Source organism: Catharus ustulatus, chromosome 32 (genome assembly GCF_009819885.2).
Source record: "Catharus ustulatus isolate bCatUst1 chromosome 32, bCatUst1.pri.v2, whole genome shotgun sequence".
NCBI classification, from domain to species: domain Eukaryota; kingdom Metazoa; phylum Chordata; class Aves; order Passeriformes; family Turdidae; genus Catharus; species Catharus ustulatus.
The window spans coordinates 2,565,023-2,580,501 of NC_046252.1; the positions used below are offsets into that span (position 1 = coordinate 2,565,023).

Here is a 15,479-nt window from a genome sequence, read left to right on the forward strand (position 1 = left end):
TGACTGCGCATGCGCGCGTGACCCCGCGGGCGGAAGTGACGTCACCGGGACGCGCGGCGGAGAGGCCGCGGCGGCGGCGATGGCGGAGGAGGGGAAGGGGGGCGGGTACAGCGGTGAGCGGGGCGGGGGCACCGGGGGGCTCGGCGGGCACCGGGGGAGCACCGGGGGGACGCGGGGAGAGCCCTCAGGGCAGCCCCGGGCCCTGGCGGGGGCGGGGAGCGAGCACGGCGGGGCAGGCCCGGGGGGTGAGGGTAGGCCCGGGATGAGGGGGGGCCGGCACCGGGTGGGGAGAGGGGACACGGGGGCAGAGAACGGCACCGGGAGCGGAGAGACCGCGGCACCGGGCTGGGGGACACCGGGGAGGGGGCTCAGGGCCGGCAGCGGTGACTGCTGGGGTCGGGGCTGGAGCCGGGGGGGAGCGGGGAGAGAGGAGCGGCGAGAGAGGAGCGGGCCCGGGCTGAGAACGGCACCGGCGGCTCGGCGGGACGGACCCCGCGGCCGGTACCGGCGTCCCCGCGGCCGGTAGCGGTGCCCGGTGCGAGGCTGTGCAGGGGGACGGGGCCGCTCCCGGTGCTGCCATAGCGGGGAGGGGGCTCGGGGGGTGATGGAGCCGGGACAGCGGCAGCGGGGACAGCCCGGTACCGCTCCCGTGCCGCTGTCCCGGGAGGGCCAGCCGCATTCCCGGTGCCATCCCCGTGCCCTCCGCAGAGCACGATGACCGTGTCGGTGGCCGAGGCTTCCCGGGGCGGCGGCGGAAGGGCCGGGGGCCGTTCCGGGGGAAGATGTACAGCGAGGTGATCCCGCGGAGCCGCCCCCGCCGCGGCCGCCCCGACGAGGACGACGGAGACGTTCCCATGGCCGAGCCGCACGACGGCCCCCGCGGGCGATAGTGAGTGCGGGGGATTACCGGGGGGGTTACCGGCGGTTCCTGCGGTTCACAAGGGTTCCGAGGGTCCCCGGCGGTTACTGGAGGAGTTACCGGGGGGTTCCCAAGGGGTTCTGAGGGTTCTTTGGGGGTTCTCGGTGGTTCCTTGGGGATTCTGGTGGTTCCTGAGGGGTTCCCTGTGGTTTCCCTGTGATTTCCCGGGGGTTCCCGAGGGGTTCTGGTGGTTCCCGGGTGTCTCCCGGTGATTCCTGAGGGATTCCCCGGGGATTCCCGGGTGTTTCCCGGGTGTTTCCCGGTGGTTTCTGAGGGGTTCCCGGTGTTCCCCGGGTGTTTCCCGGTGCTCCCGGTGCTCTCCCCGTCCCCAGTGTCCCGTACGCTCCCCGCTCCGGCCGCTTGGCCAACATCAACATCACGGTGAAACGGGAGCCCGGAGAGCGCGGCGGCGGCGCCGGCAGGGACGGGGGCAGGAGGAGCTGGTTCAAAATCACGGTGAGAGGGGAGTGGGATTTGGAATGGGATTGGGGTGGGATTGGGAATGGGATTCGGGGGGGAATTGGGGTGAGAAACACCAGGATCAGGATGGAGAAAGGAATTGGGGTGAGAGGAGGGTTGGGATGGGATTGGGGTGGGATAGGGGAGAGCTGGGATGGGATTGGGAATGGGAATGGGGTTGGAGTGGGGTGGGAATGGGAATGAGAATAGGATTGGGGTGAATATGGGAATGAGAATGGGATTGGGGTGGGAATTGGGGTGAGAAACGCCAGGATCGGGATGGAGAAAGGAATTGGGGTGAGAGTGGGGTTGGGATGGGAATTGGGATGGGATTGGGGTGGGACAGGGGATGGGGAAGGGGATTGGGATGGGATTGGGGTGGCAAATGGGGGAACTGGGATGGGATTGGGTATTCAGGTGGAAATAGGGATGGGAAATGGGGTTAGGGTGGGATTGGGGTGGAAAACGGGGGAATTGGGATTGAGAGTGCTGGGATTGGGGGACGCTGGCATTTGGGGACACTGGGGTTTGGGGACACTGGGGTTTGGGGACACTGGGATTTGGGGACACTGAGATTTGGCAGTGCTGGCATTTCAGATTGGACACAGAAATCTGGCAGAATGGGGTTGGAATTGGGATTGAGGAATTTGAGTTCAGCTCTCACTTTCCTTCTTTGCTTCCCCTTTTCCTTCTCTTTCTTTTCTCTTCCCCCTTTGTTGTTTCTGTTCCTTTTCCCTCCCATTTCATTTCTTTTTCTCTCTCCTTTCCTGTTCCTCTCCCTCCTTTCCCTTCCCCAAACCCCCCTGGACCCCCCAGATCCCCTATGGGAAGAAATACGACAAGTCCTGGCTGCTGAGCTCCATCCAGAACCTGTGCAGCGTGCCCTTCACCCCGGTGGAGGTGGGGATTGGGGGACTGGGGGGATTTGGGGGCCCTTCCAGACCCAGATCTGGGGGGATTTGGGGATTTTGGGGATTTGAGACCCCCCACTCCAGCCCCAAGCCTGGGGGGATTTGGGACCCCCCCAATCCATCCCCAAACCCAGGAATATTTTATGGGATTTTGGGGATTTGGGTCCCCCAATCCAGCCCCAAACCCTCTCCCTGCAGTTCCACTACGACCACAACCGGGCCCAGTTCTACGTGGAGGACGCGACCACGGCCAGCGCCCTCAAGCAGGTGTCCCGAAAAATCACAGACAGGGACAACTACAAGGTGGGGAGGGGGCCAGGGTGGGGCTGGGGGCGTCCTGGGGTCGGGAACAGGGATCACCCCGGGCCCAGAGCCCCCCTGAGACCCCCTACCCTCCCCTCAGGTCGTCATCGTCATCAACTCCTCGGCGCCGCCGCAGTCGCTGCAGAACGAGCTCAAACCCGAGGAGATCGAGCAGCTCAAGGTGCCTGGGGGGGTTTGGGGGGGCTGGGGGGGCTGGGCAGGGTTTTGGGGGGTCGGGGGGGGTTTGGGGGGGCTCAGGGTGGGGTCTCACCCCCCCTTTTTGTGCCCCAGCTCTGCATGAGCAAGAGATTCGACGGCTCCCAGAAGGCACTGGACCTGAAGAGCCTGCGCTTGGACCCGGGTGAGTCTGGGGGGTTTGGGGGGGTTTTGGGGGGCTCAGGGGGAATGTGGGGGGCTCAGGGCCCAGCCCTGACCTCTGTGTCCCCTCCCTGTCCCCAGACCTGGTGGCCCAGAGCATCGACGTGGTGCTGAACCAGCGCAGCTCCATGGGGGTGGTGCTGCGCATCATCGAGGAGAACATCCCCGAGGTGGGGCCTGGGACCCCCAAAAACCCCTCTGGGACCCCAAAAACCCCTCTGGGACCCCCAAAAACCCCTCTGGGACCCCTAAAACTCCCTCTGGGACCCCCAAAAACCCCTCTGGGACCCCCAAAAACCCCTCTGGGACCCCAAAAACCCCTTTGGGATCCCCTAAAACCCTTCTGAGACCCCCAAAAACCCCTCTGGGTCCCCAAAAACCCCCTCTGGGACCCCAAAAACCCCTCTGGGACCCCCCTAAAACCCCTCTGGGACCCCCTAAAACCCCTCTGGGACCCCCAAAAACCCCTCTGGGACCCCAAAAGCTCCCGTGGGACCCCGCAGACCCTGTCTGGGACCCCTGACCCTTTTCTGATCCCCCAAACTCCTCCTGGGCCCCCCTGAACTCCTCACATCCCTCTGGGACCTTCCCTCCCCTTTTTCTCCCCAAAATCTCATTTTTTCTCAGAGCTTTTTGTGTCCCCCCAACCCATTTCCCCATTCTTGGCCTGAAATTTTAATTCTCCTGCCTCCCAAATCCCAATTTTCTCCCCCCCAAATCCCAATTTTCTCTCCCCAAATCCCCATTTCTCCCCAATAAATCCCCAATTCTCCCCCCCAATCCCAATTTTCTCCCCCCAAATCCCCAATCCCCGTGTCTCTCCCAGCTGCAGTCCCTGAACCTGGCCTGTAACCGCCTGTTCCGTTTGGATGATTTGGCCGAGCTGCCCCTCAAGGCCCCGGCGCTCAAAGTGCTCGACCTGTCCCGCAACGAGGTGGGTGAGGGACCCAGACCCTGCTGGGACCCCAAATCCTGGCCCTGGGACCCCAAATCCTGTCCCTGGGACCCCAAATCCTGTCCCTGGGACCCCAAATCCTGTCCCTGGGACCCCAAATCCCCTCCCTGGGACCCCCTGAGACCCCAAATCCTGGCCCTGGGACCCCAAATCCTGGCCTTGGGACCCCAAATCCTGTCCCTGGGACCCCAAATCCTGTCCCTGGGACCCCAAATCCCCTCCCTGGGACCCCCTGAGACCCCAAATCCTGGCCCTGGGACCCCACATCCCCTCCCTGGGACCCCAGATCCTGCTGGGACCCCAAATCCTGGCCTTGGGACCCCAAATCCTCTCCCTGGGACCCCAAATCCTGTCCTTGGGACCCCACATCCCCTTCCTGGGACCCCAGACCCTGCTGGGACCCCAAATCCCCTCCCTGGGACCCCAAATCCTGGCCTTGGGACCCCAAATCCTGACCTTGGGACCCCAAATCTCATCCCTGGGACCCCAAATCCTGTCCTTGGGATCCCTCTAAGAGCCTCCACCCTCTCCATGAGCTTCCCTGAGTGTCCCCTGAGTGTCCCCACTGTCCCCTCACTGTCCCCGCTGTCCCCTCACTGTCCCCACTGTCCTTGCTGTCCCATCACTGTCCCCACTGTCCCCTGACTGTCCTGTGTCCCCAGCTGAAGTCGGAGCGGGAGCTGGACAAGGTGAAGGGGCTGAAGCTGGAGGAGCTGTGGCTGGATGGGAACCCCCTGTGTGACTCCTTCAGGGACCAGAGCAGCTACATCAGGTCAGTGCGAGCCCTGGGGGGGTCCCGGGCCCAGGGACCCCCGGGGATGGACAGGGACACACCCAGGGACCCCTGGGGACACACCCAGGGACAACTGGGGACAGCCAGGGACAGCAGGGACAGCCCCAGGGACACCAAGGGACCCCCGGGGATGGACAGGGACACCCCCAGGGACCCCTGGGGACAGCCAGGGACACCCAGGGATGGCCAGGGACACACCCAGGGACATCCAGAGATTCCCTAGGGACACCCAGGGACAGCAGGGACACACTCAGAGATCCCCGGGGACACCCCCAGGGATAGCTAGGGACACCCAGGGATACCCAGGGACACCCAGAGATCCCCTAGGGACACCCAGGGACAGCCAGGGACCCCCAGGGACAGTCAGGGACAGTCAGGGACAGTCAAGGGGACCCTCAGGGACCTCCAGGGTCACCCCCAGGGATAGCCAGGGACACCCAGGGATGGCCAGGGACACCCAGATATCAACCAGGGACACCCAGATATCAGCCAGGGACCCCTGGGGACAACAGGGACACACTCAGGGATGGACAGGGACACACCCAGGGACAGCTGGGGAGAGCCCCAGGGACACCCAGAGATCCCCTAGGGACACCCAGGGACAGCCAGGGACCCCTGGGGACAGTCAGGGACAGTCAGGGGGACCCTCAGGGACCTCCAAGGACATCCCCAGGGACCCCCAGGACAGTCAGGGACACCCAGAGATCCCCGAGGGACAGACAGGGACCCCCCCAGGGACCCCCCAGGACATCCAGGGACCCCCCCAGGCTCAGCAGGACCCCGGCACCCCCCGGGGCTTCCTGCCCAGAATCCCCAGAATTGGCCCCAAAATTCTCCTTTGTGCTCCCAGAGCTGTGCCCAAAACCCAAAGGGTCCCCAAAAGTCTCCTGTGTGTGTCCCCAAATCTTCCTCATTTCCCCCAAATCTTCCTCATTTCCCCAACTCTTCCTCTCAGAGTCCCTCTCTGTGTCCCCACCCCCAGACCTGTGCAGGATCCCTTTGGATTCTTTTCTTTGTTTTATTTTTTTTTGTTATTTTTCTCTTCTCTGGGTGTTTTCCCCCCATTTTTTCCCTGCTTTATTTTGTGTTTTTCCTCCCTCTGTTCTTTTTTTCCTTCCTCCTCCTCCCTGAGCTCCCCTGTTCCCCTCCCCTCTCCCAGCAGGGCTGGACACCCCCCTCAGGGGATCCCAAAAAAACCCAAAAAACCAAAAAAATACCCCAAAAAACGCCAAAAAGCCCCAAAAGGGCTCCCAGAGGAGCTGCTCTGGCTCTTCCCCTCCCGGCTTCCCCTTCCCTTCCTCCTCTTCCTCCCACCCCTCTCCTCTTCCTCCTCCTCCTCCGTTCCTCTCACCCCATTTCCTGCCCCTTTTTTTTCCTTTTTCTTTTTTTTATCCCTTTTTTCTCCTTTTTTTCTCTCTTTTCTCCTCTTTTCCTTCTCTCCTTCCCCGCTGCTTCCTCCCCCTTTTCCTGTTCCCTCTCCCTCCCCTCCCCTTCCCCTTTTCCCTCCCCCCTGGCCCCATCCCCCTCCTCTCATTCCCCACCCCGGGGGTCTCTCCCCCACCCCAGGGGTCTCTCCCCATTCCCAGGGGTCTCTCCCCATCTCCGGGGGTCTCTCCCCATCTCCGGGGGTCTCTCCCCATTCCCAGGGGTCTCTCCCCACTCTCAGGGGTCTCTCCCCATTCCCAGGGGTCTCTCCCCATTTCTGGGGTCTCTCCCCATCCCCAGGGGTCTCTCCCCATTCCCGGGGGTCTCTCCCCATTTCTGGGGTCTCTCCCCATCCCCAGGGGTCTCTCCCCACTCCCGGGGGTCTCTCCCCACTCCCGGGGGTCTCTCCCCATTCCCGGGGGTCTCTCCCCATTTCAGGGGTCTCTCCCCACTCTCAGGGGTCTCTCCCCACTCTCAGGGGTCTCTCCCCCCCCCGGGCGGGGGTCTCCCCGCGTTGCCCCCCCCGAGGGCTGGCTAGCCAGAGACGGGTAAGATCCCTCGGGGAGGGACGACCTAAGCCAGGCACAGCCGTGAGGGGCCAACGCCCACCGGGGGAGCCCCCTCCCCAAATTCCCCCCGCCCCGGGCAGGCCCAGCCCCCCCTGCAGGGAGAGGAGAGCGGCCTCGGCCCGGGAGCGACCCGGGACCCCCGGGACCCCCCCCAGAGACCCCTGAGAGGGGCACTGAGACCCCCAGAGACCCCTGAGAGGGGCACTGAGACCCCCGGGACCCCCCCCAGAGACCCCTGGGGGGTACTGGGACCCCCCCCCCAGAGACCCCTGAGAGACCCCTGGGGGGTACAGAGACCCCCAGGACCCCCTGAGACCCCCAGAGAGACCCCTGAGAGGGGCACTGAGACCCCCAGAGACCCCCAGGGGGGCACTGAGACCCCCAGAAACCCCCTGGGGGCACTGAGACCCCCCCAGAGAACCCTGAGAGGGACACAAAGACCCCCTGAGAGGGGCACTGAGACCCCCAGGACCCTCTGGGGGTCCCCCCAAAAATTCCTGTACTCCCCCTCCCCTGGATTCCCCACAAATTTCCCTTTTTTCTGGACCCCCAAATTCCCATTTTTCTCCTTTTTTTCCATTTTTTTTCCCAAATTTCCTTTTCTCCTTTTTTTCTGACCCCTCCCAAATTTTCCTCTTTCCCCCTCTCTCCCCAGCCCTTCCCTGCACTCCCCAAATTTTCCATTTTTCCCTTTTTCCCACACCCCAAATTTTCTTTTTTCCCCTCTCCTGAACCCCAAATCTTCCTCTGCCCTCCCTTTTCAGACCCCCCCAAACCTCCCCTGCCCCCCCAAACTTTTGGGTTTTTTTTCCTTTTTTTTTCTGGACTCCCAAACTTTCCATTTTTCCTGTTTTTTTTTTTTTTTCCCCAAAAATTCTTCTTCTGCACCTCCCAAATTTTTCTCTGCCCTCCCAAATTTCCCTCAGACCCCCCCAAATTCTCTGTCCCCCCCCCCCCAACCCCCACAGTGCCACCCCCTGAGGGGGATTTTGGGGTCCCCCCTGCCCAGGTGAGTAGAGCCAGGTAAGACCCCCCCAGGACCCCCCAAAACCTGGGGAGGGGGAGGGGCAGAATTTTGGGGGGAGGGGGCAACACCAACCCCCCCTGAATGGGGGTGGGGCAGATTTGGGGGTGGGGGGTCCCCAATAAATGGGGGAGGGGGGGTTGGGGGGATTTTGGGGGGTCCTGGGGGGGCTGCTCAGCCCCCACACCCACTGTGCCCCCCCACCCCCGGCAGCTCCGTCAGAGAGAGATTCCCCAAACTGCTGCGGCTGGTGAGGACTGGGGGGTCTGGGGGGGATTTGGGGGGCTGTGGGGGGGCCCTGAGAGGTTTGAGGGGGATTTTGGGGGGTCTGGGGAGGTTTGAGGGGGATTTGAGGAGGATTTTGTGGGGTCCAGGGGGTTGCTTGGGGGGCTTTGGGGGAGATTTTGGGGTTTTGGGGGGGGTTCTGAGAGGATTTGGGGGGATTTGAGGGGGATTTTGGGGGGTCTGGGGGGGATTTGGGAGGGGATTTGGGGTCTGGGGAGGTTCTGGGGGGGTTTTGGGGGCATTTTGGGGGATCTGGGGGGATTTGAGTGGGATTTTGGGGGGTCTGGGGGGGCTCTGAAGGGATTTTGGGGGGGATTTGGGAGGGGATTTGGGGTCTGGGGAGGTTCTGAGGGGTTTGGGGGGACTCTTGAAGAGATTTGAGGGAGATTTTGGGGGGGATTTGGGGTTTTTTGGGGGTTTTGGGGGGATCTGGGGGGAATTTTAGGGGGGCTCTGAGGGGGTTTGGGGGGGTTCTTGGGGGGTTTTGGGTGGTCTGGGGGGGTCTGGGGGGGATTTGAGGGCATTTTTGGGGGCTCTGAGGGGATTCTTGGGTAATTTGGGGGGCTCTGAGGGGGCCCTGAGGGGTTTGGGGGGGATTTTGGGAGGTTTGGGGGGGGAGTCTGGGGGAGTTTGGGGGGAATTTTTGGGGTCTGGGGGTGGTTCTCAGGGGATTTGGGGAGGTCTGGGGGGGTTCTGAGGGGATTTTGGGGGTTTTTGGGGTCTGGGGATTTTGGGGCAGCTCTGAGGGTCCCCCCTGTAGGGCTGGGGGCTCCCAAAGCATTTTTGGGGTGTTCATAAAAGACCCCTCCCCATTTCAGGGGGGATTTTTTTGGGGAAGGGGTGTGGATTTAACAACACCCCCAAATTATTTTGTTTGTGTGGGGGTTCCTCATCAATTCCCACCCCCAAAAAAACCCCAAAAAATAAAAAAAAAAGCCAAAAAATTCCAAAAAAATCCCCAAAAAAATCCTAAAAAAATGACAAAAAATCCCAAAAAAATCCCCAAAAATCTCCCAAAAAATCCCCGAAAAATCCCCCCAAAATAAGAAAAAATCCCAAAAAAAATCCCCAAAAATTCCCAAAAAATCCTAAAAAATCCACAAAAAAATCCCAAAAAATCCACAAAAAAATCCCAAAAAATCCCCGAAAAATCCCCCAAAAATAAAAAAAATCCCCAAAAAATCCCCAAAAAATCCCAAAAAATCCCCCAAAAAATAAAAAAAAATCCAAAAAAAAATCCTAAAAAAATAAAAAAAAATCCCAAAAAAATCCCAAAAAATCCCCGAAAAAATCCTTACAAAATGCCAAAAAACCCCCCAAAAAATCCCCAAAAAATCCCCAAAAAAAAAAAAAAATCCCCAACCCCCCCTGTGCCCCCCAGGACGGCCACGAGCTCCCCCCCCCCATCGCCTTCGACGTCGAGGCCCCGACGACGCTGCCGCCCTGCAAGGTGAGACCCCCCCCCAATTGGGGTCCCCTCCCCATTTATTGGGACCCTTTTTGGGCCCCCTCCCCCATTTTGAGCCCCCCTGACCCCTCCCCAATTCCAGGGCAGTTATTTCGGCTCCGATGACCTCAAGGCTTTGGTTCTGCGCTTCCTCCAGCAGTGAGTGACCCCAAAAAAACCCCAAAAAATCCAAAATTCCCTCCAAATCCTCCCCAAAAAAATCCCCAAAGAAACCTCAGTGCCCCCCAAAAATCCCTAAAAACAACAACCCCAGAAACCTCCTCAGAAAATCCCATTTCCCTCCCAAAACCCAATTCCCCCAACCCCATTTTTCCCTCCCAAATTCCCATTTTTCCCTCCCAAATTCCCATTTTTCCCCTTCCAAATTCCCATTTCGCCCCCAAAATCCCAATATTTCCCCCCAAACCCCCATTTTTTCCTTTCCAAACCCCCATTTTCCCCCCAAATCCCCTTTTTCCTCCAAAATCTCATTTTTCCCTCCCCAAAATCTCATTTTTCCCTTTCCAAATTCCCATTTTCCCCCCAAAATCCCAATATTTTTCCCCAAAATCTCATTTTCCCCTTTCCAAACCCCGCTTTTACCCCTCAAAATCTCATTTTCCCCCCCAAACCCCCAGTATTTTGCCCCAAAATCTCATTTTTTCCCCATTTTCTCCCCAGGTATTTCTCTGTGTACGACTCCAGTGACCGGCAGGGGCTGCTGGACGCGTACCACGATGGGGCCTGCTGCTCCCTGAGCATCCCCTATGGACCCCATACACCTCCCAGGTACTAAAATACACCTAAATATACCCAAAATCCACCCAAAATTAGCACCTGCTGCTCCCTCAGCATCCCCTATGGACCCCACACACCCCCAAGGTAACAAAAATATCCAAAATCCACCCAAAATCAGCACCTGCTGCTCCCTCAGCATCCCCTATGGACCCCATACACCTCCCAGGTAACAAAAATATCCAAAATCCACCCAAAATCAGCACCTGCTGCTCCCTCAGCATCTTCTACGGGCCACACACACCTCCCAGGTACCCCAAAAACACCAAAAAAACACCCAAAAAACACAAAAAAACCTCCAAAAAGCACCCAAAAATGCAAAAAGCCCCCACTCAAAACCACCAAAAAAACCACCCAAAAAACCACCCAAAAAATACCCAAAAAACCACCCAAAAATACCCCAAATCCACCCAAAAATACCAAAAACTCATCACAGCAGCTCCTGCTGCTCCCTGAGCATCCCCTGCCACCCCCACACCCCCCCAGGTACTGCAGCACCCCAAAATGCACAAAAACCCCCCAAAAAACCCCAAAAAAAACCCCAAACAGCACCCTAAAACACACAAAATACACCCAAAAACAGCCCAGAAAAGGGGGTCACAACAACCACAAAACACCCAAAACAAACCCAAAAAAACACCCTGAGAACACCCAAAAATGGGGGGAAACAACAACCCCAAAAAACCCAAAAAAACACCCCAAAAAGGTGAGTCACAAAAACCCCATAACCCCCAAAAAATAACATTAAAATCCCATCAAAAACCCCACTAAAATCCCAATAAAATCCCATTAAATTTCTAATAAATTCCCGTTAAAATCCCATTAAATTCCCAATAAATTCCCATTTAAATCCCAATAAATTCCCATTAAATTCCCAATAAAATCCCAATAAATTCTCATTAAAATCCCATTAAATTCCCAATAAATTCCCAATAAAATCTCATTAAATTCCCAATAAATTCCCAATAAATTCTCATTAAATTCCCAATAAAATCCCATTGCAATCCCACTAAAATCCCACGAATTCCCTCCCTGCAGGAACAGCCTGAACGAGTATTTCAAGGACAGCAGGAACGTGAAGAAACTCAAGGACCCCAGTGAGAGCCTGGGGGGGTTGGGGGTTTTTGGGATTTTTGGGATTTTTTGGGATTTTTGGAGTGGGTTTTGGGGGGAAATTTGGGGTTTTTTTAAGGGGTTTTGGGGATACTTTGGGGTTTTTTGAGGTTTTTATGGTGATTTAGGGTTTTGAGGTTTTCTCTGAGGTTTTGAGGGTTTTTTTTGAGTTTTTGAGGGTTTCATTTTGAGGTTTTGTTTGAGGTTTTGAGGGGTTTTTTTTTATTTCTCTAAGGTTTTGGTGTTTATTTGGGTTTTCAATGAGTTTCTGGAGTGTATTTGGGTTTTCTGTGATTTTTTTTTTTTTATTTTCTCTGAGTTTCTGACGTTTATTTGAGTTTCTCTCTGAGTTTTTGGGCTGTATTTATTTTTTTCTCCCCCAGCCATGCGGTTCAAGCTCCTCAAGCACACCCGGCTCAGTTCCTGGGCTGTGTTTTGGATTTAATTTGAATTTTCCCTGAGTTTTTTGGGTTTAATTTGGATTTTCTCTGAGTTTTTGGGCTGTATTTATTCTCTTTCCCCCCAGCCATGCGGTTCAAGCTGCTCAAGCACACCCAGCTCAGTTTTTGGTGTTTAATTTGAATTTTTTCTGAGTTTTTGGGGTTTATTTCCCCAGCCATGCGGTTCAAGCTCCTCAAGCACACCCAGCTCAGTTCCTGGGCTGTATTTTGGGTTTATTTTGAATTTCTCTCAGTTTTTGGTGTTTATTTTCCCCCAGCCATGCGGTTTAAACTCCTCAAGCACACCCGGCTCAACGTGGTCGCGTTCCTGAACGAGCTCCCCAAGACCCAGCACGACGTGAACTCGCTGGTGGTGGACATCTGTGCCCAGACGGTGAGGGGGGGCTGGGACCCCCTGGGGGACCCCTGGGATCCTGCTGGGACCCCTGGGACCACCCTGAACACCCTGAGACCTCCCTGGGACCCTCCTGATTCCCCCTGGGAACCCCCCCCCCCCCCGATCCCCTTGGGACCCCTGGGACCCTCCTGGGACCTCCCTGAATCCCCTGGGGACTCCTTGAGACCCCTGGGAGCTCTCTGGGACCCTTCTGAGACCCCTGTGGGACCACCCTGAACCCCCTGGGAGCTCCTGTGGGACCCCTGGGAACTCCTGGGACCCCTGGGAGCTCCTGAGACCCCCCTTGGGATCCTCCTGGGACCATCCTGAACCCCCTGAGAGCTCCTGTGAGAACCCCTGATCCCCCTGAGAGCTCCTGTGAGAACCCCTGATCCCCTTGGGAACCCCCTGGGAGCTCCTGAGACCCCTCTGGGAACCCCCCTGATCCCCTTGGAACCCCCCTGGGACCTCCCTGAACCCTCCTTGGGACCCCTGTGGGACCACCCTGAACCCCCTGGGAACCCCTGGGACTCCTTGGGACCCCTGGGAACCCCCTCAGGGGACCCCTGGGAGCTCCTGTGGGACCCCCCTGATCCCCTTGGGACCCTCTGGAACCCCCTGGGACCCCCCTGAACAACCTGGGACCCTCTGAGCCCCCTGTGGGACCCCTGGGACCCCCCTGGTACCCCCTGACCCCCCCTTGTCCCCCCTGTGTTGCAGAACACGCTGCTCTGCTTCACCGTGCACGGCATCTTCAAGGAAGGTCAGTGCCCCCTTCTGGGTCCTTTTTATCTCCATTTTCTTCCTTTTTTTATTTCTATTTTCCTCCTTTTTTATTTTTATTTTCCTCCTTTTTCCCTCCCAAAACCCAAATCCTCCAACCCCTTTTTTTCCCTAAAAAACCCCATTTCTCCTCCCCAAAATCCCATTTTTCACCCAAAAAAATCCCATTTTTCCTCCCTAAACCCCCGTTTTTCCCCTCCCAAATTCCCATTTCTCCCCCAAACCCCCAATTTTTCCCTTTTTCCCCCCTCACTCTGTCATTCTCCCCCCCAGTCGATGGCAAATCCCGGGACTCCGTTCGCGCCTTCACGCGGATGTTCATCGCGGTGCCGGCGGGGAACAGCGGGTGAGAGCCCCAACTCCTGAATTATCCTCAATTCCTAAATCCCCTCTGAATTCCTGAATCCCCCTTTGAATTCCTGAATCCCCTCTGAATTCCTGAATCCCCCTTTGAATTCCTGAATCCCCCCTTTTCCCCCCAAATCTCCACTTTTCCCCCATAAATCCTGAGTTTTTTGTCTCCAAAATCCCATTTATTCCCCACCAAACCCCATTATTTCCCCACAAAACACCATTTATTCCCTCAAACCCTGTTATTCCCCCCTAATTCCCATTATTTCCTCCCCAAACCCCATTTTTAATCCCTTAAATCCCAATTTCCCCCCCAAACCCTCTTTCCTCCCTCCCACCCCCATTTATTCCCCCCAAACTCCTTTTTTTCCCCTTAAATCCCAATTTCCTGCCCCCAAACCCCCTTTTCCTCCCCCCTAATTCCCATTATTTCCCCCCCAAACCCCATTTTTTATCCCTTAAATCCAAATTTCTCCCCCTCAAACCCCCTTTTTCTCCCCCTAAACCCCAATTTCCCCCTCCCAAACCCCTTTTCCTCTCTCCCAAACCCCATTTATTCCCCCCACCCATCAATTTCCCCCCCCAAACCCCATTTTTCATCCCTTAAATCCCAATTTCTCCCCCCAAACCCCATTTTTCATCCCTTAAATCCAAATTTCTCCCCCCCAAACCCCATTTATTCCCCCCAAACCCCATTCTTTCCCCTTAAATCCCAATTTCCCCCTCCCAAACCCCATTTATTCCCTGCAAACCCCATTTTCCCCCCCTAATTCCTATTTTTCTCCCCCAAACCCCATTTCCCCCCACCCAAACCCCATTTTTTCCCCTTAAATCCCAATTTCCTACCCCTAAATCCCTTTTCCTACCCCCTAATTCCCATTTTTTCCCCTTAAATCCCAATTTCCTACCCCTAAATCCCTTTTCCTACCCCCTAATTCCCATTTCTTCCCCTTAAATCCCGAATTAATTCCCTCAAACCCCATTTCCTCCCTCCAAACCCCCATTTCTCCCCCCCAAACCCCGTTTTCCTCCCCCCAAACCCCCATTTCTCCCCCCCAAACCCCTTTTCCCCCCCCAGGCTGTGCATCGTGAACGACGAGCTGTTTGTGCGCGGGGCCAGCCCCGAGGAGCTGCGCAAAGCCTTCGCCGCGCCCGCGCCCACGCCCTCCTCCAGCCCCGTGCCCACCCTGACGGCCGAGCAGCAGGAGATGCTGGCGGCCTTCGCCATGCAGTCGGGCATGAACCTCGAGTGGTCCCAGAAGTGAGTGCAGAATAACCCAAAAACACAAAAAAAATCACCCCAAAATCCAAAAAAATCGCCCTGAAAATTCAAAAATATCACCCCAAAAATTGCTTAAAAATCCGCATGGAAATCACTCAAAAATAACTCAAAACGTGCCCAAAAATCCTTTAAAATTCCCTCTAAAAATCTCTAAAATCTACCCAAAAACCAGGCAAAAAAAACCTGAAATTCAGCCTGAAAATGGCTCCAAAAAAAGCCCAAAACCCCCCAAAAAAAGCCCCGAGCAGCAGGAGATGCAGTCGGGCATCAACCTCGAGTGGTCCAAGAAGCGAGTCCAAAATACCTCAAAAACCAAAAAAAATCACCCTAAAAATTTCTTAAAAATCCACATAGAAATAATTCAAAAGTCGCTCCAGAAATTACTCCAAATGCCCCTGAAAATCCTGAAAGTCCTTTAAAAAATCCCTCAAATTCGCCCCATAAATCACCCGAAAATCCTAAAAAAAAAATCCCAAAATCCCTCAAAAAGCCCGAACTCCTCCCTCAGGTGCCTCCAGGACAACGACTGGGATTACGGCCAGGCTGGGCAGGTTTTTACCCAGCTCAAGGTGCGTTTTTTCCCCATTTTTTCCCATTTTTCCCATTTTTTCCCCATTTTCGGGGTCCCTCCGTGACTCCCCCCTCTCTTTGCAGATGGAAGGGAAGATTCCAGAGGTTGCGTTTCTTAAGTGAACGTTGGAGGTCCCTGCCCCCCTCCCCGGACCCCCCTCCCGTGTTCGATTCCCGTCGATCCCCGTCAAGTTTTGTAAATAAATCGATCGATTATTGATTATTGAGCTTGGCTTTTTTCGGGGCGCGGCGCCTTTAAGGCGAGCAGTGAGGGCAGGGC

At 56.6% G+C, this 15,479-nt stretch overlaps 1 protein-coding gene across 2 annotated transcripts; it reads left to right on the forward strand.

The window, feature by feature from the left end:
* Positions 1-31: 31 nt before the first annotated feature.
* Positions 32-15,420, forward strand: NXF1 (nuclear RNA export factor 1). 2 transcript variants are annotated; one of them, XM_033083532.2, is made up of 22 exons: positions 32-113; positions 709-889; positions 1,252-1,375; positions 2,195-2,278; positions 2,488-2,592; positions 2,693-2,773; positions 2,884-2,953; positions 3,052-3,140; positions 3,797-3,904; positions 4,588-4,697; positions 7,950-7,986; positions 9,403-9,471; positions 9,572-9,627; positions 10,150-10,257; positions 11,302-11,360; positions 11,760-11,786; positions 12,122-12,210; positions 12,934-12,976; positions 13,270-13,342; positions 14,426-14,608; positions 15,138-15,198; positions 15,284-15,420. In XM_033083532.2, the coding sequence occupies exons 1-22, from the start codon at positions 80-82 to the stop codon at positions 15,320-15,322; spliced, it is 1,830 nt and encodes a 609-aa protein (XP_032939423.1). In that variant the 5' UTR covers positions 32-79; the 3' UTR covers positions 15,323-15,420. The 2 variants fall into 2 exon arrangements, with proteins under 2 accessions (XP_032939423.1, XP_032939422.1); XM_033083531.2 differs by lacking the exon at positions 11,760-11,786 and having other exon boundaries at positions 12,095-12,210.
* Positions 15,421-15,479: the final 59 nt, after the last annotated feature.